The sequence below is a fragment of the Rhinolophus sinicus genome, chromosome 17 (assembly GCF_057876585.1).
Source record: "Rhinolophus sinicus isolate RSI-liver-muscle chromosome 17, RSI-T2T, whole genome shotgun sequence".
Classification (NCBI taxonomy): Eukaryota; Metazoa; Chordata; class Mammalia; order Chiroptera; family Rhinolophidae; genus Rhinolophus; species Rhinolophus sinicus.
This window is the reverse complement of record NC_142517.1, coordinates 179,725,399-179,751,213: the sequence shown is the minus strand read 5'-3', so window position 1 is coordinate 179,751,213 and position 25,815 is coordinate 179,725,399. Positions and strand designations below refer to the sequence as shown.

Below are 25,815 nucleotides of genomic sequence, written 5' to 3'. Positions count from 1 at the left end.
ACTGTCTGACTCCATCAGAAAGAACAATATAAGAATAATGGGTATACCAGAAGGAGAAAAGAGGGAGACGGGCACAGAGAGTCTGTTTAAGCAAATAGTTGACAAGAACTTCCCAAACCTATGGAAAGAACTGGATCCTTGAATCCAAGGAGCAAACAGAACACCTAATTACTTCAATCCCAACAGGCTTTCTCCAAGGCACATTATATGGAAGCTGTCAAAAATTAATGACAAAGGAAGAATTCTCAAAGCAGCCAGAGAAAAGAAGACAATAGCCTACAAAGGACAGCCCATTAAATTATCATCAGATTTTTCAGCAGAAACTCGACAAGGAGGGAGTAGAATCAAATATTAAAACTATTGAAAGAGGGAAATTACCAGCCAAAAATATATCCAGCAAAGTTATCCTTTAGAGATGATGGAGGAATAAAGACCTTTCCAGATATACAGAAGCTGAGGGAATTTTCCACCACAAAGCCTGCATTACAGGAAATACTGAAGGAGGTTATTCTACCTTAAACAAAAAGAGAAAAATGATACAAAACTATGAGTAAAATTACTAACAGACAGGCAGAAGCAGAAGATGGTAAACCCTACACATAGAGCACTATACATTTAAACATCACATAAAGGTAAAGGAGATAAAAACATAAAAAAAAAAAGAGAAGAAGACAATTTGCTACTGTAACTTTTCTCACTGAGGTTCTCAGTGTAAATGGACTCATTGCACCATCATTAAAGGCTGAAATGGCAAAAATAAACCTAGAATTAGGAAGTGTGAGGAAAATAAATGAGAATAATATTTATACAGGGATACTGTACGCTAGGACTTCTGATGGACACTTTACACACAATATGACATTTAATCCTCAGTCTGGCAAGACGGAGATGACCCTCTTTGTGTTCTACTCAATCAATGTTTCTTAAACTCCCATTATGTATTAGGCACTGTGGTAGGCAAGGGAATATAAAGATTAGTAACTACTGTTCTTGCATTAAAAGAGTGAAGGCAGATGCATGATCAGGTCAATTTCTACTTGATGTAGTATTTATTCTGATACAGTTATGCATAATATGCTGTGGGTACCTCACAGGAAGATCACCTTGGCAATCAAGGTCATAGAGGTTAAGAATCTGCTCAAGTCACACACTAAATGGAGCTAAGGGTTGAAACCAGTTCTGTCTGAGTTCAAATCTGCGTGTGAGAGGAAGGAGGGGGCATACACAACACACTCATACGTGTATCTCGAAAAATCAATAAGAGGTAGCTTTTATTGAGAATTTCAAGTGTTAACTCTCAAAGAACAAAAATATACTGCCAACATTGAATGGCAATAGGTTTAATGACATAGCTAAGATTAAAACAAAAAAAATCCTGAAATCTCAACCTCATTCCTGAGACTCCTACAGCCAATTGAAACACTTCTAGGCAAGCTTGGTCAGAGAAGAGTCTCTGTGGAAACATAGATCAGCGAGCTGGAGCTGAAGTGTGGGTTATCACTAGGAGACCTTAATCAAGAGTTGTAGTCTGCAGGCAAGAATCAATTTTGACCAAATTACTAACAAGACCTGTCAAAGTCAATAATAAGGTAAGGCCACAGGCCTGCTCCCTGGCAGTGGGGGCACAAAATAAATCAGGCAGATAGAGATGTGGTCTTCCAGAGCGACCAAAACCAGGTAGGCGGATAAGCCCAGCTGAGAGCTGACCAACAAGCTAAGGACGTGGATGAATCTTTAATCTCAGAGTAGGGAGGGTTGGTCTGAGATAGCAGCAGGAATGAGAGCTAATGCATCTTGTCACTCCAATAGGAATTTAAGGCTTTTTTCCTGGGTCAGTTCAGATACCAAGAATTCAATAAATGTTAGCTACATGCTTAACATGTATTATATTAACTTAATCCTCAAACAACCAAAGAACAATAGTATTACTATCCCCATTTTGACAGATTAAGAAACTGAGGCTCATAAAGATATTAAGGATTGTCCCCAAGAATTATTGAAACCTAGGCAGTCTGGCTCTAAAGCTAAGAAAATGTAAAAGGATTTATACTTTATGTAATTTTTCATAGTTGAAGTAATGAACAGTTTATGACACAGAGAGAATTTAGCTCAGATTAAGATGAACCCACATTAGGGCCTTCCATGGAATTTTCAAAGATTATTTACATGTTACAGAAGCAATAACTAATTTTTTTCAAGTATTCAAAAGGACACAGGAAACTTACTAGCTGCTTAACAAACCAATCATCTCTTTAAATCCCCTTCACTTGGAGAAGCTATTTTAAGAACGCTACAATTTATTTGTAATTCATTGACCTTGTTAAATAGTTTTTAGAAATCAAACTTACCTAATGGAGGAAACTCTCAGATAGGGAAAAAATACAAGTTTCTTCCTCAAAATTTATGGGAGAGAAAATGTTTGTAAAACATTAGAAATATTTGTGCTTTTCAGTTTTATAGATCATCTGTGTAGGCAGATGTTTAAGCTGCATTAAATTCTTGTTTAATGCAAAAATTCTTTATCTTTTGAATGCTGTAGGGATTTCTGCCATATTTAGCCTGAATTATTCAGGACTTATGGTAATTATTAAAACACAAACAAATGAAAATACCCATCTCCTGACTTCTGATTTTTTTTTTAACTCATTAGTCATTAATTCCTACCTTAGACTGACCTTTTTATACCCACCCCATGGTAATCAGAAGTCTCTTGTTGAAGTCCTAGGGAAGCCATCTGATCTGCCAGGAGCTTATTCTTTTCCTCTAGGGTCTGTAGGTTGTGAGTTAATACATTTACGTCTGCCTTTGAAAAACAAAAGGAAAAGAGGAATCCATTTATTATCTATAAATAGATAAATATATCTATGCCAGATCTAAAAATATTACCTTATTTTAAAAATGACATTTGTAACTATAAAATAGAAGGCATCTTAAGAACATATTCCTGTCTTTATATTTGGGGATTTTCAACCTCATAGCTTTATGATGATTTAAAATAATTTATTTTTCTTTTCTTTTATATTTTTTCATCTTTTGTAGTTGTGTTCAGCAGGAGGGTTATTATAAATTACACAGTTCACATTTACTAGAAATGGAAGTCCTTCTGGTACTTGGCATTTATTTAAATATTAATTCAAGCTTATAAATAAAGATGCAAAAATCTTCCACAAAATATTAGCAAAAGGAATCCAGCAATATAGAAAAAGGACAACTAATCACGACCAAGTGAAGTTTGTCCCAGTAACACAAAGCTTGTTCAACATTCGAAATCAATTTGCATAATTTACATCAATAGACATGAGGAAAACCACATGGACATCTCACTAGATGCAGAAAAAGCATTTCACAAAATTCATCATTGATTCATGATAAAAACTCAGCAAATTAAAAATGGAAGGGAACCATTTCTACCTGATAAAGTGTATGCATAAAAAACATATAACTAATGTCAATCCTAATGGTGAAAGACAATATTTTTCCCCTAAGATTGGCAAAAAGACAAGGATATCTCCCTGCTCTTACCATTCCTATTCAATATCATACAGGAGGTGATAGTTGGTGCAATAAGGCAAGAAAAAGTAATAAAAGATATACAGATTGGAAAGGGAGAAATCAAACTGTGTCTTTACAACGGACATGATTGTCTACATAGGAAATCCCAAAGAATCTACAAAAAAAAACAAAATACTAGAAGAAGTGTGTTTAGTAAGGTTGAAGGCTACAACATCAAATCAATTGTATTTTTATAAACTAGCAAAAAACAACTTGAAACTGACTTTTCTAAAAAGAACCACTTATAACTACAAAATCCATGAAATTCTTTATACAAATCTAAAATAAATGCTCAATATTTCACATGCTGAAAATTACAAAATATTGATGAAATTAAAAAAAACTAAATAAAATTGAGAGAGAAGTCATATTCATGTATTAGAAGATTCAATATTGCTAAAATGTCGATTCTCTCTAATCCCAACCACAATTCTGTGGGGTAATTTACCAGGGTCCACCTTTTGGTGGGGTCTGGACTGTGGGGCTAGAAAATATGCCTTATAAGAAACACTAAAGGGAATTCTTTAGGATAAAATAAAAGGGCACTAGATAATAACTGGAATCCACATTAAGAAATAAAGAAATAACGAGTAAGAGAAGAAACACAGGTACATGTAAAAGTTATATAAAAATGTTAGGCCATAGAGAAAACTCTTCATAAATTTGAAAGGATTGAAATGACACTAAGTATGTTTGCAACTACAATGGAATAAAATTAGAAATCAATAAAAGAAGGACATTTTGGAGATCCACATATAGAGGGTGCCAAAAAAATGTATACACATTTTAAGAAAGGAAAAAACTGTATTAAAATTGTAATGCTCAATATATACTGATAACAAAAGATGAATACAAATCATGTGTATACATTTTTTGGTACCCCCAGTATGTGGGAAAATTAACACACTTCTAAAAAAATCAATGGATCAAAGAGGAAATTACAAGGGAAATTAAAGAATACTTTGAGATGACTAAAATGAAAATACATGACAAAACTTATAGTATTCAGCTAATGCAGTGCTTAGAAGGAATTTTACAGCTGTAGACACCTATATTAAAAAAAGAACAAATATTGGCCTTCAGAGGAGAAGGCAGTGTGAAGAAGATAGAGAGAGGCTATGGAATGACCATACACCAAGGGATGTCGGGCAGCCACCGGAAGTTGGAAGAGGCAAGAAACAGGTTTTTCCCTAGAGCCTCAAAGGGAGCACAACCCTGCTGACCCCTTGATGTCAGCTCAGTGGAGCTTATTTTGGACTTCAGAACTTAAAAAAATTTAAGCCTGAGAGATGAGCACTGCTATCAAGTCCCCACAGCTGTACAGAAATGCATGTGCTGCGTTCAATCATCCCTTGCATTCAAAATGCTACTGATGCATAGCACCTAATCAAGTCCCCAGTTCAAGTCCCACTCCCGAGGAAGCTACGTCACCTCCATCAATACTATACTATCTGCTGTGTTGCTTCGTGCTGGCTTTTCTCATTCATCATTTTCCCTGTTGAGATAAAGTTCAATAAATTAAAAAAACCCCACAAATATCTCAAATAAATAACCTAAGCTTCTATCTTAAGAAACTAGAAAAAGAAGAGCAAAATAGACCCAAAGCAAAAGAAAGAAATTAACTAATAAAAATTAGAGCAGAAATAGAATAGAGAATAGAAAAATAGAGAAAATCAGTAAAACCAAGTTGGTTCTTTGAAAAGATCAGCAAAATTGACAAACCTTTAGCTATACTAGCCAAGAAAAAAATAGAGAAAACACAAGTTACTAATGTTCGGAAAGAAAGAAAGGACATTACTACTGAACTTACAGAAATAAAAGGGGCTTCTATGAACAGCTGTATGCCAACAAATGAGATAACAGATGAAATGGACAAATTCATAGAAACACCTAAATACTGAACTGACTTAAAAAAAACAACAGAAAATCTGAATACACCGATACAAGAAAAGAGATAAATCAATAATAATAGTTAAAAACAAGTAAGACAAAAAAAATTTCCCACAAAGAAAAACCCAGAAGCAGATGGCTTCACCGGTGAATTCTACAAAACATTTAAAGAAGAATTATCACCAACCCCTCACAAACTCTCCCCCAAAATTTTAAGGGGAGGAATCACAAAATCACTTTAAGAGGCCAATATTACACTGATACTAATACCAGACAAAGACATTACAAGGAAACTACAGAACAATATTCCTTATTTGTATAGATACAAAAATCCTCTACAAAATGCCAGCAATCCAAATCCAGACACACAAAAAGGATTATGTACCATGACCAAGAAAAATTTATTCCAGGAATTAAAGCTTGAGTCAACATTTGAAATCCATTAAAGTACTACACCATAGTAACAGAGTAAATGACAAAATCCACAGTATTATTTCAATAGACACAGAAAAAGCATTTGACAAAATTAAACACAGTTTCAGGATAAAAATTCTCAACACACCAGGAATATAAGGTAATTTCCTCATCATCATGATAAAGGGAATTTACAAAAAGCCCTCAGCTAACATCATGCTTAATGATGACAAACTGAAAACTTTCTAAGATCAGAAACAAGATAAGGATGTCTATTCTCACCACTTCAGCATAGTATTGGAAGTTCTAGTCAAGGCAATTACACAAGAAAAATAAAAGGAAGCACAACGTTGGACAGGAAGAAATAAAACTCTCTATTTGCAGATAACACAATTTTAATTTTGTATTAAGATTGTAATAATCTCCAAAACAATTTGAATACAAATCCTATCAAAATTTCACCTGTCCTTTTTTTGCAGACATGAAAAACCTAATCCTTAATTTTTAAATAGAAATGCAAGGATCCAGAATAGTCTAAACAATCTTGAAAAAAAAAAATTTGGAGGACTTGCACATCTCTATTTCAAATCTTAATACAAAGCTATAGTGATCAAACTGTGTGGTGCTGGCATAAGAACAGACATATAGATCAATGCAATATTAGGTTGGTGCAAAAGTAATTGTGGTTTAAAAGGTTAAAAATAATTGCAAAACCACAATTATTTTTGCACCAACCTAATAGAATTGAGAGTCTAGATATAAGCCCATACATCTATGGTTAATTGATTTTGACAATTAATTGATTAATTAACTGTTTACTTAATTGATATTTTTCTATAGAAAGAATAGTACTTTCAACAAATGGTGCTGGGACAATTGGATATCCACAGGCAAAATAATGTACTTGAATCTCTACCTCATACATATATAAAATTAACTCAAAATGGACCTAACTATAAAATGTACAACTATAAAATTCTCAGAATAAAAAACAGGTATAAATCTTTGAGACCTTGGACTAGGCAACAGTTTCCCAGATGTGACACCTAAAGCACAAGCAACCAAAGAAAAAACTAGGTAAAATGGTTTTTCATATCATAAAAATCTAAAACTTTAAAAAGACAATCCATAGAATGAGAGAAAATATCTGCAAATCACTCTGGCAAGGGTCTACTATCCAGAATATATAAAGAACTCTTACAACTTAACCCAGTTTAAAAACAGACCAAGGATCTAAATAGACATTTCTCCAAAGAAGATATACAAATGGCCAATAAGCACATAAAAAGATGATCAACATTAATCATTAGGGAAATGCAAATCAAAACCACAATGAGAAACCATTTTTGCACCCACGAAGATAGTTATAATCAAAAAATGAAAATTATGTGACAAGGATGTGGAGTAATTGGAACTCTTGTACATTGCTAGTGTAATTCCACTCCTAGGAATATATATCAAAGAATTGAAAACAAGTACTTAAACAAATACACACACACTAATCACCACAGCCAAAAGGATGAAAGAGTGCAAATGTCCATCAAGAGATGAAGAGACAAATTGTGGTGTGTATGCAGGGGTTAGAGCACCAGCACAGTTGAAAACCATGTACTCGTATATCTTTGATTCCCCCCAAAACTTAAGTTGTCCCTCAGTATCTGGAGGTTATTGGCTCCACGACACCTGCGGATACCAAAATCCACAGATGCTCAGGTCCCCTACATAAAATAGCATAGATCAATGCATATCACTGGCGCTCCGCATCTGTGGACTTCCAGCCGCAGGTCTAAAAAAGTACAGTATTTATTGAAAAAGACCCATGTATAATTGGACCCATGCAGTTCAAACCCATGTTGTTCAAGAGTCAACTATATAAATAAAAATCTTAAAAAGAATCAACACTATATATATGCAATAAATATTACTCAGCCATTAGAAGGAATGAAGTACTGATACATATAATAAGGTGAATGAATCTCAAAAAACATGCTAAGTAAAAGAAGCCAGACACAAAAGTCCACACGTTGTATGATTATATTTGTATGAAATACCCAGAACAGATACATCTAGAGAGTCAGAATGCAGACTGGTGGTTGTCAGAGGCTGGGGGAAAGAGGGAATGAGGAGTAATTGCTTAAAGAGAGTGAAGTTTCCTTTTGGGGTGATAAAAATATTTTGGAACTAGACAGAAGTGGTATTGCACAACATTGAAAATGTACTAAATGCCACTGAACTGCTCACTTTAAAATGATTGATTTTATATTATGTGAACTGCACCCGAATTAAAAAAAAAAAGTGAGATACTTCACACCCACTAAGATGGGTAGAATAAATTTTATTTTTCATTTTTTTAATATTGAAGTAAAAATTTATTGACCTTATTAAGTAAGAATCCTTATATATTTAATATTGCTTCAAATTTACCATAGGAGTTACTTCCCAAAAATGTTAATCACAGATGGATTGAAAGAGTATAGGGGAAATGTGGTAGTGTTTCTCTATAAGAATACCACATTGTAAGTCCAGAGGTATTTGCCTTTATGGAATTTGAAACAAAAGAGCAAACAGCAAAAGCTATTGAGGTAGGTCCAGAACTTTTTTAGCTTCAAAGCAAGTACATCCACATCTCAGTGGTGGGGAGCCCAGTCTTGGAAAATCTTGAAATCATGAACATCCTTTATTTAACATTTTGCTGGAACAAAGCTGAGCTGTAAGGATAGAGACTGCTGTTTGTGTGATAAATTTTTAAAGCAGACAATAACAAGTGTAAGTAAGGATGTGGAGATATTGGACTCCTCACACACTGCTGTTGGGATTGTAAAATGGTACAGTCACTTTGTAAAAGTTTGGAAGTTTCTGATCACAAACTCACATGACCCACTAGTTTCACTCCTAGGTGTACAACAAAGAAAATTTAAAACATATGCTCACCAAAAAATTGTGCAAACATTCATTGTGTTGTTTTTAATTGCCAAAAAGTATAAACAGTCTGAATGTCTATCAACTGATGAATGGATAAACAAAATATGATATAGTCATACAATAGAATATTATTCAGCTATAAATAGAAGGAAGTACGGACATATGCTATAATATGGATAAATTTTGAAAGCATCATGCTAAGTGAAAGAAGCCAGAACTGGAAGGGTATATCCTGTTTGATTCTATTTATATGAAATGTCCAGAATGGGTAAATCCAGAGACAGAAAGGAAAATAGTAATTGCCATGGGCTGGCCATAGGGGCGAATAGGGAGTGACTGCTAATGGGTACTGGGTTTCTTTCTGGAGTGATAAAAAAGGTCCTAGAATTAGATAGTGATATTTGCACAAACTTGTGAATATACTAAGAAACCACTGAATTGTATATTTAAAGAAGGTGAATTTATGGTATATTAATTATATCTAAAAAATAAAAGGTACTAAAACAGTCATTTACCTGACAATAACATGAACCTTGAACTGTACTTTGAATGATATACAAAGATTAACTTGAACAGGATCATAGACCTAATGTAAAACCTAAAACTATAAAACTTCTAGAGAGGAACAAAGGAGAAAATCTTTGTGCTTAGGTTAGGTAAAAATTTCTTAGATATAATACAAAAAATATGATCCACAGAATTTTAAAAATTGATAAACTAAATTTCATCAAAATATAAAACTTCTACTCTTTGAAAGAGCATGAAAAGATAAAACATGCAATGGAAGAAAATATATGTAAAACACATACCTGACAAAAGATTTGTTTATATACAAATATAATTTTTTTACGTAAGAATTGATATGAGGTTATATTTTAAAATCTCTGAAAAATTAACAGTAAGAAAACAAAGTGAATTAAAAATAGTTAAAAGACTTGAAGAGACAATTCAAATTGTGGATGGCAGATAAGCCAATGAAAAGACACTCATTTTTAGTCTTTGGAGAAATGAAAATTAGAGCCACAATGATTATCACTACACACCAGTTAGAATGGCTACAACTAAAGGAATTGACAATACCAAGTGCTGGTGAGAATATAGAGAAACTGGAACTCATATGTTACTGGTGAAAATGCAAGATGATACAGATCTTTTGGAAAACATTTGAGTAGTTTGTTATTATGTCAAACATCTATTTACCATAGGATCCAGAAATCCAACTCCTAATATTTACCCAAGAGAAATAAAAATATATGTTCATTTGTGAATACTTACACAGGCTTTATTCATAATTGCCCAAATCTGGAAACAACCCAAATGTCCTCCAATTGGCAAATGGGTAAAGAAACTGTGCTATATCCAGATATTGAACATAAACGATGACATGACATGGATGAATGTCAAATGCCTTATGTTATATCAAAGAAGCCAGACTTAAAATGCTACATATTGTATGATTCTATTTACATGATATTCTGGAAAAGGGACAGAAAAACAGATTAGCGGCTGCCAGGGGATGTGGATAGAGGAAGAGGTTGATTACAGAGGGGCACAAGGAACTTTCTGGGGTGATAGAAATGTTCTATATTTTGATTGTGGTGGTGGTTACATTATTGCACATGTTTGTCAAAACTCATAGAACTGTATACTAAAAAAAGGGTCAATTTCACTGTATGTAAATTATAACTCATAAGGCCTGATTTTAAAGAAACCATAGCTTTACAAAGAATATGCACTTTAAAAAAATATCAATTAGACCAAAAAAAGTAGGACTCTATATAAACATTATCATTTGGCCTAATACAACCTTTCTACTGAGCAAGTATTTTCAGTTCCCATCAACGTACACTCAGACTGCCTTAACACAATTGAAATCAGACAAGCAAAATAATAATGCTACTTTAAAATCACAGATATACCGCATTTGCATTAGCCATAGAACATTCACGAACCTTTTTAAGCAAAAAGCATTAATGAATTTAATAGTAGTCACCAATTTTCCCAAATTTTAAACAGCATTATTTGAGGCCAAATGGACACCAGTAAAGTCCTTGCCACAGGAAGTTAGCTTCATGCAATGATTTTTAGGGTGGACTATTTTCAGTTTACTTGATACGAGTGACTAAACCACAGGGAGCAGCTTGGTGAATGGTATTTGAGCTTGGGCTAAGAATTTAGCTTTCCTCCTGCTCCAATTTTCAAATTAGAAGTTCACATATATATAGTAATACAAATTCTGTTTAGTTGAGCCAGAAGCCAAGAAACAGTCAAGGCTTGATGACTGTATCAACATCTGCTGCTGGATTTATGGTCTGGGGTAGGCTGATTCTCCTTGATGGTCTAGATGTATTCTCTAGAGAGCAGTGATACATAATCTTAACTCTCTTCAAATTTTGAAATGCAAGTAGCAATGTCTTAAAGAGTGTTTTTTTTATTTGATTTGAATAAGAACTGTATTTGTTTCTCTGGCCATTCCATCTTTTTAGAACCCAGAAAAAGGTAACTTGCAGATAAAGTGGCAGGAGCTAATAGGTACTTAGGAAGCCTAAGTTACCTTTTTTTTTTTTTTTTTTTTTTTTTTTTTTTTAAATAAAAACCTCATCATGGTCAGCAATCATTCCTTCGCCTCCCACAGGCTCTGTAACTCACTCTCAGGGGACTTCTTGGCTAAACTACTCTGTGAACATCAGCGCTGGAGGCAGTGATGACTCACTGGCAAACAGATGCTCAACAAGCCAGTGTCCCCCAGAAGCAGCCTCATTGCTGCAGAGACTGGAGAGCTTTGAGTTGCGCCAGCTTCGTGGCTTCTCTATTCCCCCATATCTTGGTATTCAACAAAATAACCCACTGCCTCATTAAGATCAGGTGATACAGAAAGCTGCAATACAGAAGAAACATAGTGAAATAAATCAAACGTGGAATACCTTGCTTTTAGCTAATTCCTTTTCCAAATTGTGTTTTTCTTGTGCTATTTCTTTCTCTGTTTTATTAACCTGCCCCAGGGGGAAGAAAAAAGAAATGCGTCAATGTTAAAGCAGCTGACAGGCTCTACTATAGCAGACACATCCTGCATATCAATTAATACCTACACTGCAGAGATAGCATATCCTCTCAGAAAAGGGGCCACTCAGGGAGTCTCTGAAGCAGAGCAGACTTCACAAATAGCCCTGAAATTAGAAAGACACGTCTGCACGTCAGACTCTGCTGGTTCCTTCCTAACTAGGAAGGCAGGGCTGTTCCCCCTTAACCTACATTGTTCCACTCCTTCGAGGGAAATAGATGTTTAAAATATGATCCCTTAATGAGGATGTGTGAATTATTAGTTAACATTCGGTAATGCTGTATAAGGGTATATACTACTTGGCACAGACTACTTCCCATGCTAAAAGGCATAGATTAGCTATCTAAAGACTCAGACAATCTGCCTCTGGGTTATATTTCTTGTTTTTTTTTGCGTTTAAAATATAATTCTAAACAAGATGACCACCACAACCAGGAGCTAACATAATTCTGTCTCTACCTACCTCTCTCTGAAGTCTTTCTTTCTCTTCTAGCAGAGACGTCTTCTCTTGCACTGATGCTTCCAATTCACCTCTCAATCTTGCAATAGTTGATTCTAGCAGCTCTTTTTGCATTGCTGTCCTCTTCTCAGCATCCTGTACTTTCTGGATATACTGGTTATGCTCAAGGATTAAGTGGTCCCTGCAGGAAGAGAATAAGGAGATATGAAAGCTAAATGAGAGCTCTTTAACAGAAAGGCTAAATGTTCCTATAGAATATATCTCCGGCCTCAGAGCAGTTACCAAAATGTTCTAACAAAACTAGTTAGTTGAGGGCAGGGTCTTTTTGCGCTTGGCCCAGCAAATGCAGAATTAAACATTTTCATTAAAGATAAGAAATACAAATGCAACAACAAAAGATGCATAAGAAGTTGCCCACAATTTACTTACAGATGTACTTGGAGTTGAGTTTTCTCATTCTGAACAGTCTGTAGCTCACTTGAGATACTGGCATGGGCTGCATCCAGCAGTAAGTTTTGTTCTTGAACTGTCTGTGTCATCATTTTCTGTTCTACCTGTTAGAAGTAATATTAAAAGCTGAGATGCCAGAAAGTCATTTGATAGGGTATCATTCAAAATAACTGATCTAAGATACTGAATTAGCTTACAAAAGACAAATTACTTCTCTTAAAAAATGTTTATTTTAATGCCCAGCTTTGTCCCCACTCTGACTTGACCATAATGCTATCATTTTATTCCTCTATTAGGCAACAATCAAGATGCATTGTCTACCCCGCTTCCTGTGAAATTAATAAAACTCCTAAAATGAACATACTATAGATACAAAATTTATATTAAGAATAATTTTGGTACTTTAACATTTCAATATACATATTTTAAAAAGTAAAACAATATCAATGGATATAAATATAAAGTGAAAAAGACCCCTCCCTCTGTATCTCCCTTACCTTTTCCAAATAATCCTACTCCCAAGGACAATCATATTTAATAATTTGCTGTAGATTCTTTCAAGAATATCTGAAAATTGTACTCAGATACTGTTACAACAATTGTTGTGCACAGTTTATCTTCTCTGGTTCCCCATTTGGAATTATCAGAACAACATTTTTATTCATACCCTCTCTATGTACAATTTATAAAGCTTTTGCAAATATAATACATATTAACAATTACTTCTATAAATAAGTTTTAAATTAACACTTGTATTTTAATAATATTTGATTGCAAAGCAAAGCTTCACACTGGTAAAATGAAATCCCACTAGTATAATATCCCAGAGTTTTAAAATGTTTGTGACAATGTTCAGTCTACTTACATATGTGACTTTATTCAGCCTACTAAATTGTAAGTTCCATGAAAGTAGGGATTTTGAATTGTTCACTACTATAATCCAATTTAGACCTATACAGAGTAAGACCTATACATCATACTTGTACAGGGTAAACACTAAATGTTTGTTGAATTAATGAAAAATATTTGTTGAGTACTTGTTATGTGCAAAACATGCTTAGCATTGTGGGAAATAACAAAGATATAAGACAATGTCCTTTATGAAACTCACAATGTTATACAAGAAAGGAGCCATGCACATAAATTACTACTTGGAATGCAGAAAAGAGAGGCAGTATAACATATGATTAAAAACATTGACTCTACTGTCAGACTTAGGTTTAAATCCAGCTCTACCCCTTACTAGCTAGATGATTTCCAACAAGTTGATTAACTTCTCTAAATTTCATTATCGGTTAAAATGAAGATAATGAATATCACTTTACATAACGACTGCTAAAATTAAAGGAGGTAATATATGTAAAATCCTTAACACAATGCTTGGTGGTAAGTATGGTTAAGTATGCTCCAAAAAAATGACAGCTATTATCATTATTGTCTGTTTACTGTCCCAAGAGCATAAGTTGAAACAAAAAACTGATCCCTTCTGATCAAGCATCATGATGAAAGTGAGTCTTACAGAATGAATAGGATTCAAAGAGTTGAAGACAAAGTTCATTCTTAGTGGAAGGAATGACATAAGTAAAATGGAAAAGCATAGATATTTGGGGAAAAGGTAGGTACTTTAGGGTCATTCATAAGTGTTCTCCATGATTCCATAAATAATGGGCAGGTAATTAGTTTTCCTAAAGTAATGATATTTGAGAAGAAACCATTAAGAAAGTACTTAGTGTAAGGACAAATGACCCTGCTGATGAAAACTGAAAACCACCAATCAAAAAAAAAATTCAGTTAATTTCTTGAAATTAATTGTTAAAATATTTTATTTATCCAGTTGGCCATGTGCATTTCTGACCTCTTAGCCAAGGAGGTTTCCTGTTGACTCTACCAGAAACTGACTGGTGTTAAATGAGTACCTGCAGAATGGCTTGATGGTCAGCAATAATTTGGGCATTTTCCATACTAACAGCCTGAAGCATGTTGTTCAGCTCTGAACACTAACTAGTTAGTTGGTCATTCAAACCCTAAGATAACGTATATTGCAAATCCTAGATCTCTCTTATAAATAATTATTTTTACTTATGTAACATCATTTTTGATGACTGCATAGTATTTCACTAAATATGTGAACCTAATTTATTTAACCTACCCCAATGATATATTATTAAATTATAAAATACTGTCAAATATTTGGAGTCAACACCCTAAATAATTCTAAATTAGAAGGAGCAACCAAAGCATTCGGCAGTTTACTGATCTTCCGTTCCTCACATTTTAAACACTGGTCAGACATAGCACGGCATCTACAGAATAGAATTTACAATATAGAAGCCTGGCCAGTAATGTAGAAATCTATTTCTAACATTGGATGGTGAGCATTTAGAATTGTTTAGCTGATAACACAAAATATTTAAGCTCCTTTATCACCAATTACATATTCATAAAAAGTAAAATATAGATGACCGTGCCATTTTACAAGATAAACCTTCCAAAATAAAACACTAATCTTTTGTACAACAGATCTATCATACATGTAGTTACTTTATACTTCTCTTGTCCTTTTGCTATTTTGAGATTTGTATTCTTGTGGAAAATATTTATCTTAATTACCAGTTATTTTTGCAAAGTATATTTGGCAAGGATCTTATGTTTTAATGAACAAGTTCTTCAAGGATGGGGACAAATAACTGAAAGATTAATAGAATAACATTCAAAAAAGAAATAAGAAAGGAAAGATAAATGAAAGATTATCTGGAAAGCATCATAAGTGGTATGTGTAGTACAGTAGTTAGGAACACATTCAGGGGCATTTTAAAATTATAACCGGATGTACAAACTGTTCATCAAGGAATACCTGGGAGGTGAGACAGAGGAGAAAAGAACTCTTGCTCCTTGAAAAGAAATAGCTAATTTTCTTTGGGGCCAGACTGCCTGCACCCAAATTCTAAATCTGTCACTTATTGGCTATTATTAATCCTCTCTGCATATCAACTTCCTTATCTTTAAAATGAGAATAATAATAGTTTCTATAATAGTTCTGCAAGGATTATAATTTGTTAGTAACATAAGGTGCTTAGAATAGTGCCAGGAATGTATTAGATTGGTGCAAAAGTAATTGCGGTTTAAAAGTTTAAAAATAATTGAAAAACCTCAATTACTTTTGCACCAACCTAACAAAATGGGTGCAGTAAATGTTACTATTAGTATAGTAATAGTAGTAATTGTTATTATTTTATAAAAGAACATATCTATTTTGTATTTGTTATAGAGTACAGCAAGACTATGATCTTAACATTAAAGTAATCAAATTGTACGAACAGAAAGTTCTTTTAAGTGATCAGTACTATCTCATAGGGCCCTATGAGAAATAACGTTTGTCTGCGTATTTGGTGACTCTTCTCCATATACATGCATATAGATAAAACATCAGTTAAATTTGGGAACCACTATCCCATAGAAAATGGTTACACATAACTCCAAAATCCAGCAAGTATTTCTTAGTTTCCTACTGTGTGGTATGCTATAAAAGATACAAAGAAAGTATAAGATATAGCCCTGGGCACTGAACTGATGATAAGTTTATAAGGGGAAAGAAAAGGTATGTATTTAAGGAATAAACCAGAAAGCAAATAACAGCAAGATATAAACTAGCGCATGATTTAGCAGTATATTTCATATACTTATATGTCATAAGATTTGGAGAGTGAAATGAGAAATGTACTCAATTTGATAATGTTTCATAGATGAAGATCTTATAGAAATTAAAATTTGGATGATGGCAATGGTATGAATTTATATAATCAGAATTAATCTTGGTTCTTGGTTCCTTGATTGAACAAAATTAAATAATATCTAAAATACTAGACAAATGGGAAGACTTACCTGTGCTTTTTCTGATGCTTCATGAAGGGATATTATTTCAGCTCTCAAATATGCATTTTCTTCATGTTCCTTGTTGAAAGACATCTGCACATTCTATAGGAAAAAAATAATAATTTATCTTTTCTATATGTAAGAGCTATTTTACATGTATCTCTATAAAAATACCTGTTCTGTCCCAGACAAGCAAAAAGTTAAGGGACTTCCTCACCATTAAATCAGTTTTACAAGAAATGTTAAAGGGTTTTCTTTAAGTAGAAAAGGAAAGACCATAACCAGAAATAAGAATATATGAGAAAGGTAAAAACCTTATAGGTAAAGCTAAATATTCAGTAAGCACAGCAAATCACACATTTAAAAAGATACTACAAAGGTTAAAAGAAAAAAGTATCAAATTCAACTCAAACTATAAGTAGTTAGGAGACACACAACACAAAAACGATCTAAAATATGACATCAGTAAGATAAAGGCATGGAGGGGGTAGTAATACTGCAGTCCTTGTAGAATATATTGGAACTTAAACACCTATCAGCTTAAAATAGACTGCTATAGATAAAGAATGTTATACATAAACCTCATGGTAGCCACAAGCCAAAAAGCTACAAAAGATATACAAAGAACAAAGAGAAAGGAACCTAAACACAACACTAAAGAGAAACAGGAAATCACAAGGGAAGAAATCAAAAGAACAAAGGAGCAGAGGACAACTACAAAAAAACCCCTAAAACAATTAACAAAATGGCAAGAAGTACATACTTATCTTAATTACTCTATGTAAATGTATATAATGCTCCAATAAAAAGATATAGGGCGGCTGAATGGTTAAAAAAATATGACCCTTCTATATGCTGCTTCCAAGAGACTCACTTCAAATCAAGACACATACGGACTGAAAGTGAAGAGATAGAAAAGGATGTTCCATGCAAACAGAAATGAAAAGTCAGCTGGAGTAGCAATACTTACGAGTATATCAGACAAAATAGACTTTAAATAAAAAAATGTAAAAAAAGACAAAGAAGGACATTACATAATTATAAAGGGGTTAATCCAAGAAGAGGATATAACAATTGTAAATATCTACACACCCAACATAAGAGTATGTAAGTATATAAAACAATTATTAATAGATATAAAGGGAGAAATCTACAGTAATGCAATAATAGTAGGGGATTTTAATACCTCACTCACATCAATAGATATATCACCAGACAGAAAATTAATAAGGAAATAATGGCCTTAAATGTCACATTAGATGAGATCAACTTAATGGACATTTATAGAACATTTAACCTAAAAACTGCACACTACACATTTTTTTTCCAAGCGCACATGGAACATTCTCCAGGACAGAGCATATATTAGTCCACAAAAACACCTCAGTAAGTTCAAGAAGAATGAAATCATATCAAGCATCTTTTCCAACCATGATAGCATGAAACTAGAAATCAACTACAGGAAGAAAACTGGAAAACACAAATATGTGGAAACTAAACAGCATGCTACTAAACAACCAATGGATCAAAGAGGAAATCAAACAAGAAATCAAGAACTATCTTGAAAACAATGATAATAAAAACACAACTTTTCAAAATATATGAAATGCAGCAAAAGCAGTTCTAAGAGCGAAGTTCATAGCTATACAGGCCTACCTCAAGAGACAAGAAAAAAATCCCAAATAAACAGTATAACTATCCACTAAAGGAACCAGAAAAAGAATAACAAAAAACCCCAAAGTAAACAGAAAGAAGGAAATAGTTAGATCTTAGTGGAAATAAATGAAATAGAAATTTTAAAAAACAATAGAAAGGATCAACAAAACTAAGGACTGGTTCTTTGAAAAGATAAATAAAAAAGACAAACCTTTAGCTAAACTCATAAAAAAACAAAAAAAAGGAGACAGCCCAAATAAATAAAATCATAAATGAAAAAGAAATTACAACTGACACCACAAAGAATCATTAAAGAATACTATGAACAATTATACACCAACAAATTCGACAATCTAAATGAAACAAATACATTTCTAGAAGTATACAAGCTTCCACTACTGAACCAGGAAGAAATAAAAAATCTAAACAGACTGATTACTAGCAATGAAATTAAAGCAGTAATTAAAAAAACTCCCAACAAATAAAAGTCCAGAACCAGATGGCTTTAAAGGTGAATTCTACCAAACCTTCAAAGAAGAATCAATACCTATCCTTAAACTATTTCAAAAAATTGAAGAGGTAGGAATGCTTCCAAACTCATTTTATGAAGCCAGCATTACTCTGATACCAAAACCAGATAAAGATATTACGAAAAAAGAAAATTACAGGCCAATATCCTTGATGAACATAGATACAAAAATTCTCAACAAAATATTAGTAAACTGGATTCAACAATACATTAAAAGGATTATATACCATGATGAAGTGGGATTCATCCTACGAATGCAAGGATGGTTCAACATCCACACATCAACTAATGTGATACATCACACTAACAAAATAAAGGATAAAACACATAGGATCATCTCAGTAGATACTACATAACATATACCATTTTAACCATTTTTAAGTGTACAATTCACTTAAAAATACTTGTGTTACATTTACATGTTAACACGTTGCGTACGGCGGGGTTTAAATCCCTCGTGAAGATTCCTGTGATCCATACGCAATGTGTTAAGTTCAGTGGCATTAAGTACATTCACATTGTACAACCATCACCACCAAAAAATAGTTAATATTTCTATCATTTCATAAAAATTTCTTTATAACAATTAATTTTTAATAGGCATATAATGCAAATGAGTATCTATTTTTGCCAATCCACCTTTTTCAACTATAATAACCACATGAAAGATTTCTTTCCTAATACCTGGTTGACAACAGTTCTGAACATACAACTCATTTACACTGAAACTTTTTTTAATAAAGATTTTAGGAGAATCAGAAAGACTAAACCAACATGTGTGAAGGAATATTACTTAGTGAAGAGAGGAAAGGACACCTCTGCACTCTCCAACCTCAAAACTTACCTTATTTTCTTCTACCAACTTGGAAATGAGGTCATCTCTACAAACTAAAAACAAAAAGTCCACATAACTATGATAATAATAATTTAGTACAACTACATTGAAATTGAAAGTTATGTTTTTCTTTGAGAAGCTTTGATTTTTTTTTGGGGGGTATGTATTTTGTGTAAATAAAGAGAATACAAGTATTTCTGTCATATTTTTATAGGCTAGAAACTAAGTCAGGGAATTACTAAGAAATTATTTCAGAGTCATGTGCTATGGTAAATGAGGTCCCATTTTCTCTACGCATAGATGATAATGAATCACTGAGAGATTTTAAAACTGGAGACACACACGATCAAAAACTTGTTAGAGTCTAACAGAGGTTCAATAAAAACAGGGAGATGAGTTTAGAACTAGAAATGTAAAACAATGAGAGGTGGCTTTACAGTAATGACAGTGGGGATGCAGAAGGAAAACACAGTCCAGTGGGGATGCAGAAGAAAAACATAGTCGTGAAGTAACAAGCAGGGATAACTGTCAGGACTTGGTGGCTGACTGGTGGGATAAAAGGAATAGATGAGTCAAGGGAAATATCTGGCCTTCACACGTGGGCAGTGGAGTGGATGGTGGACTCTTCAAATCAACACGGGAATAGAGGGCAAAGAGCAGATTTGGAGCATAGAACAAGTAAAAAGGGTTGGAATACTTAAGTTTTCATCATGTGTTTTGATATCTGCAAGGCATCCAAACATAGATGTTTAGTTACCAGTAAAATACTACCTGGAGCTCAGGAGGATGATTTTGTATGGGAAAAAAAAATTTGAAACTATACAGAGAGTGAAAATAAAACCAAAGACAGAAAACAGAGGAACAGTTTGGCGTTGTACGTTAGTAGCCAAAAGATGTAAATTTTTCTGAGTAATGTTTTGGCTTCATAGAAAATTCATAAAAATCTATTAGTTTTGTTTCACTTAAGTATCCTAAAGCCAGAAAATTACAAAACACATAAAAAGTCACATTTTATGAGGGATACACACAGAAAATTTTCCTTGATTAACTATAAGATCTGCTTTGAAAATTTCCCTAATCAAAGTAAGAATGAAAGGGAAGTGTTTATTTTACTTGGGAGAACAATTTAATCACTTTAATTAGGGCGTGGGGGGAGTGGTTACATGTTTATTGCTAATAAACAATTACATTTTTAAATTAATTGAAGCAAATATCTAGAGGCATCCTTTTTATTAACCTAGTTAGCATAACTATTTGTACCTTAAAGTAATAAAACTGCATGCATGTAAAAAGTCTATTAATTAGTATGAAGCACATACATATAGTTAGTATTCAGACAGGCTTCCTTTTCTTCATGTTTGAATTACTGTTATTTTAATCTTTATTTTTCTACTGGTCTACCATATATTCTTTACAAAATTCAAAAATAAAGCATTAATCCAATGAGAAAGTAACATTAAAACATCACGCAATCAGAAGGCCAAGTAATACAATAGAAAGATCTGTGTTTTAGTCCCAGCTATTCTATTTACTGAGTCCTCAGATACAGATCATTTATTCTTCCTTATCTTTCTCAAAAGGTTGTTGTAAGGCTCAACTGAGGTAATGTGGCAGCACCATAAAGTGTAACGTATTTTGACAGCCAGGCAATCATAAGAAGACAGAAAATTATCTTGGGGCATTATCAGTGAGAACTTCCGATAATAATTCACTACTGAACAACAATAACAACAAAAAAAAGAGTACTTTCTGCTAAAATCAGTAAGTGAGAACACTGAATGGATTGCTCTTTGCTCTATGTTTTTTATAATTTTCATTTCCCTTTTGTTATTCCCTGACTCCACTGCAGCCAGAGAGCAGAGAAGGCACACTAGCAAGAACGCTGGGCTTGGAGTTAGGAGATCCAGGTTCAAGCCTCATTTCGCCATTTATTCCTTTTGTGTCGGGGAAATAGGAATAGCTTTGCATATTACATGAGATCATTTATGTGAAAGCGCTGAGTAAACCATGAAGTGTTACTCATATGTGAGGCACTGCACTGTAAATCTTTGTGATCTGTATAGCTGAGACTATCTGAAAACTGCTTTGCAACTACATATTAAAAAACAGTAATATGATAAGGGCTGATTGGGTTAGAAGCATGACTGAGCAACCTGGGTTCAAGTCTAGATTCTTCCATTTCCTGGTTCTGTCACCTTTAAGGACTCTGTTTACTCATCTGTAAAATGAAGAGATTAAGGTCTAAAATGGCTTAAACCCACCCATTTCTATAAGTACGGATTAACCAAAATAGATGGGTAACCTGAAGAATGGAGAGTCTGACATGATGGTTAGACTCAGCAGGTTAGCAAGGATTAATGGCCTTATTTCCTTATTAACATTCCACTATCCAATATTCAATCTAAATTTCTAGAAAGCAAATGTTCCCAGGTCCATAAACACTTAAATAAACCTGAAAAAAAATCTAAATAAAAATAGTTTTCAATTAAGAGGGTAAAATTCTACTTTATTACCAACATTCTCTTTTCTCAGTGCCACAGATAGAAAGGAAGTCAACAATTTTTTACATTCAAGCTTGTGGAAATACCGGTAACACTGGATACATCAAGAATTTGGGATCTTAAGAGTTTTTACATGAAATCTCAAAAAACTAGCAAATGTGTAATTCTAGCATCTATTTTCATACTTAGATCAGACTTTAGCTGTGAGATACCAGTCTCCAAATCTCCTTTTTTTTGTTGCTCCTGTGCCAGTAGCTCTTGGGTGCTCTGCATAGAACTGCGTAGCGCAAGGCAGTTTTGCTGCAAAATTTGCACCTGAAATTGTATAAGAAAAACTCCTTTTCTGTAAGGTAAAGATTTTTAATAAACTACCTTATAGCACACGTGTGAGGCAGATTTTCCAATCTTAGCATCCCCGAAGGGAGAAGGGCAGTTTATCTATACGTAACAGTTAAAGATCTCAACAAAGTGCGGAGTCTTATAGCAGCGCCGTCCAACAGAACTTTCTGGGCACTCACCAACACCGCAGTCACCAGTCACAAGTGACGGTCGAGCACTTGAAATGTAGCCAGAGTGCAAAATTGAATTTTTAACTTAATGGATAGAGGTATCCATGTGACTAGTGGATACCTCTATTGGCAGTGCAAGTTATAGCAATAAAGGATCATTTACAGATTCCTTAAGTATAATCCTTTTTCTAATTCTACTGTGAAGGACAGCCATTAAAATAATTAAATTAAAATAATGGATTAAATAATAAAGTTATTAATTATTAATTAAATATAATTAAGTTAAAATAAAATTAAGTTAAAATAATAAAGATGGCGTAATCCAATTACAGGTATTAGGATTTGGAATTACTAATTGCCTTGGGTACTTAGAATTTAAAATATTCTAAATTACATGTAGGTACTGCAAATAACAACTATGATGAAGGTAAATATACTAAAATAAATAATGAACTGAAAACAGCCATGTAAACACATCCCCGATTGCTTATTAGTATTCTTTGCTTCAAGTATTAGCTCAGTTTAATCTTTATTTTCTATCCACATCACATACATAATATAACATGAGACCAGGGCAATCCCTTCGAAGATCAATCCCTGTAACAGAGATTATATGATGTAGGGGGAAGGATACTGTCCCAGGAGCTAAGTGGTCACGTCTACAAAGCCTGAGGCAAATTAAACTCTCTGGTCCTTAGCTCCCTCGTTCATAAATTAAGAGTGCTAGGCTAAATGACATCAGATCCTTCCTTATTTTGCACTAAAATATCTACTAAAGAAAAGTAAATAATTTAATAAATCTAGAGGAAATTATCAAGGTTATAGGCTTATGGATAAAATTATCAGCTTTTCTCTTTCGGTTCCACTTCCCTGATATAAATAAGGAGAGAAAAAATCTCCCTACCTGTTTCCGTTCCACTTCCACTGTTGACCTCATTTCCTGTATTCTGAGTAGCATGGCTGATCCCGATTTCTCAAGGGATTCCCTCAGGTACTTCTCTTGAGACAGCTGTCTCCTTAGCTGCAGAGCAACATTGCAGTTAGGCATGACCAAGGGAACGTCACAGCAGTTTAACAAAGATCCAAGTCACTGGGGAAAGTTTACCAGACATGACACCCCAAACATTCTTCATCCATGTATGACTACTCGGAAGCATGCTTTTGTTTTTCCCTAATGGATAACCTTCTAAGAAATACAGTCAATTTGTTGCCTTTGTCCTATTGTGTAAGTCTGTTTTCCAAATTGTGGGTCAGACCCATTTAGTAAGTTGCAAGCAGCACTCCAAAAAGGAAAAACAAAAAAGAATAGAAAGAAAATATCTGAGCACATAGCAAATAAGGAAGAGTAAGTATTGCTTTGTGAAATGTCTGTATTTACATACCTGTGTACAGTGTTGCAGTGTAAAACATTTGTCTTACAACGGATTGTTGTAAGTTCGAAAAAACACACACACTAATATCATACCTTACTATACGTATTTTCTGTCTTTATTTTTAAAAATTTTATTTTCTTATATTTTGATTTCCTTGTCTATATATTTTTTATCCTATAGTATTATAAACATACCTTTGAAAACTGTTTCAATTTTGTTTTGGCATTTAAAGTTCTAAAGAAATAATGAAGTAACTGTTTTTTTTTCTTTACTATTCTATGTCTGGGAATTTTTTAAAAAAATAATTTTTTTACTTTTCAATTACACTTGACATATAATATTAGTTTCAGGTGTATAATGTAGTGATTACACATTTATATAACTTATGACGTGATCACTCCAATAAATCTAGTACCCAACTGTCACCATCCATAGTTACTACAATATTATTGACTATATTCCCTATGATGTACTTTACATTCTGGTGACTGTTTTGTAACTACCTGCAGTAACTGTTAAATAGCAGACAAAACTGACACTCAGGAATTGGGGTACACTACCTTCTTTATCTCAGTAAGTATAAAATGAGTCAGAAAGAGATCAAAGGAAGAGTATTTTATCATGAGGTAAGAAGATCCTTTTCAACTTAAAATGGGAATTGCAGAATGTTATTCCTTTTATGTAGTGATGCTAAATTAAAAGAAATTCTATTTTTAAGCCCCAGTGGAGATGACATAAGAGTACACTTTATAAGTAATGTTTTCTCCATGGATGACATATTTTGTGCTTTAAATGTTTTTAAAAAGTTGAAAGAGATAAAAATCTGTGTTGGAATGGAACTGTTATAAGAGCCCATTTTGGAAATATTCTATGATATTCTTAATCATACCCTAATATTGACATTTAAGTTTTTCTAGTTTTTCACTATTCTAAATACTGTTCTGCTGAACATACTTGTGAATAAATTTTTCATTGCAGTTCTGCTTATATCCCTGGGATAAATTCCCACAAAAGGAATCCATAGGTTAAAGGTATAAACATTTTTAAAATTTTGATACATATTGTAATTTTACTTCCAAATTTAGCCTATCAGCACTATCTGAATAAATTCCATCAGAACTATGTATTATCATTTTCTTAAATCTTTGCTAAGGTAGTAAATGAAAAACAACATCTTAACAGTTTCTCATTTCTTTGGTTATTAGTGAGATTGAACATTTTCTAATATGGTCATTAGCTCTTCACGTATCTTTTGAACTGTATTTCTTATTCTTCGCCCACTATTTTTTGTTGTTGTTATTGTTTGTTTGTTTTTTGGGGGCAATTTCAAATTCTTTAAAACAGAAGATTATTAATGTTTTCTCTAGTTTTGTTATTTTTTTAAATTAAAGTTTATTTGGGTGACAATTTTTAGTAAAGTTACATAGATTTCAGGTGTACAATTCTGTATTACATCTCTATAAATCCAATTGTGTGTTCACCACCCAGAGTCAGTTCTCTTTCCATCACCATATATTTGACCCCTTTTACCCTCTTCTACAGTCCTCTCCCCGCCTTACCCTCTGGTAACCACTAAACTATTGTCTATGTCTATGGGTTTTTGTTTCTTCATTTGTTTGTCTTGTTCTTTTGTTGTTTTCAGTTTTATATACCACATATTAGTGAAATCATATTGTTCTCTATTTTTTCTGTCTGACTTATTTCACTTAGCATTATAATCTCAATATCCATCCATATTGTCGCAAATGGTACTATTTCATCTTTTCTTACGGCCGAATAGTATTCCATTG

The 25,815-nt window shown here is 33.3% G+C and overlaps 1 protein-coding gene across 1 annotated transcript in view; it reads right to left on the bottom strand.

Annotated features, from left to right (window-relative positions):
* The window catches only part of CCDC150 (coiled-coil domain containing 150), a 74,724-nt gene that overhangs the window by 30,331 nt on the left and 18,578 nt on the right, over nucleotides 1-25,815 (bottom strand). The window contains exons 6-13 of the mRNA XM_088793954.1: nucleotides 23,557-23,673; nucleotides 22,329-22,458; nucleotides 19,652-19,695; nucleotides 16,632-16,724; nucleotides 12,729-12,853; nucleotides 12,303-12,480; nucleotides 11,703-11,771; nucleotides 2,690-2,803 (exon numbers count right to left, since the gene is read on the bottom strand). Of these exons, the coding sequence (XP_088650080.1) occupies nucleotides 2,690-2,803; nucleotides 11,703-11,771; nucleotides 12,303-12,480; nucleotides 12,729-12,853; nucleotides 16,632-16,724; nucleotides 19,652-19,695; nucleotides 22,329-22,458; nucleotides 23,557-23,673 (870 nt within the window). The remainder of the gene's footprint in view (nucleotides 1-2,689; nucleotides 2,804-11,702; nucleotides 11,772-12,302; nucleotides 12,481-12,728; nucleotides 12,854-16,631; nucleotides 16,725-19,651; nucleotides 19,696-22,328; nucleotides 22,459-23,556; nucleotides 23,674-25,815) is intronic.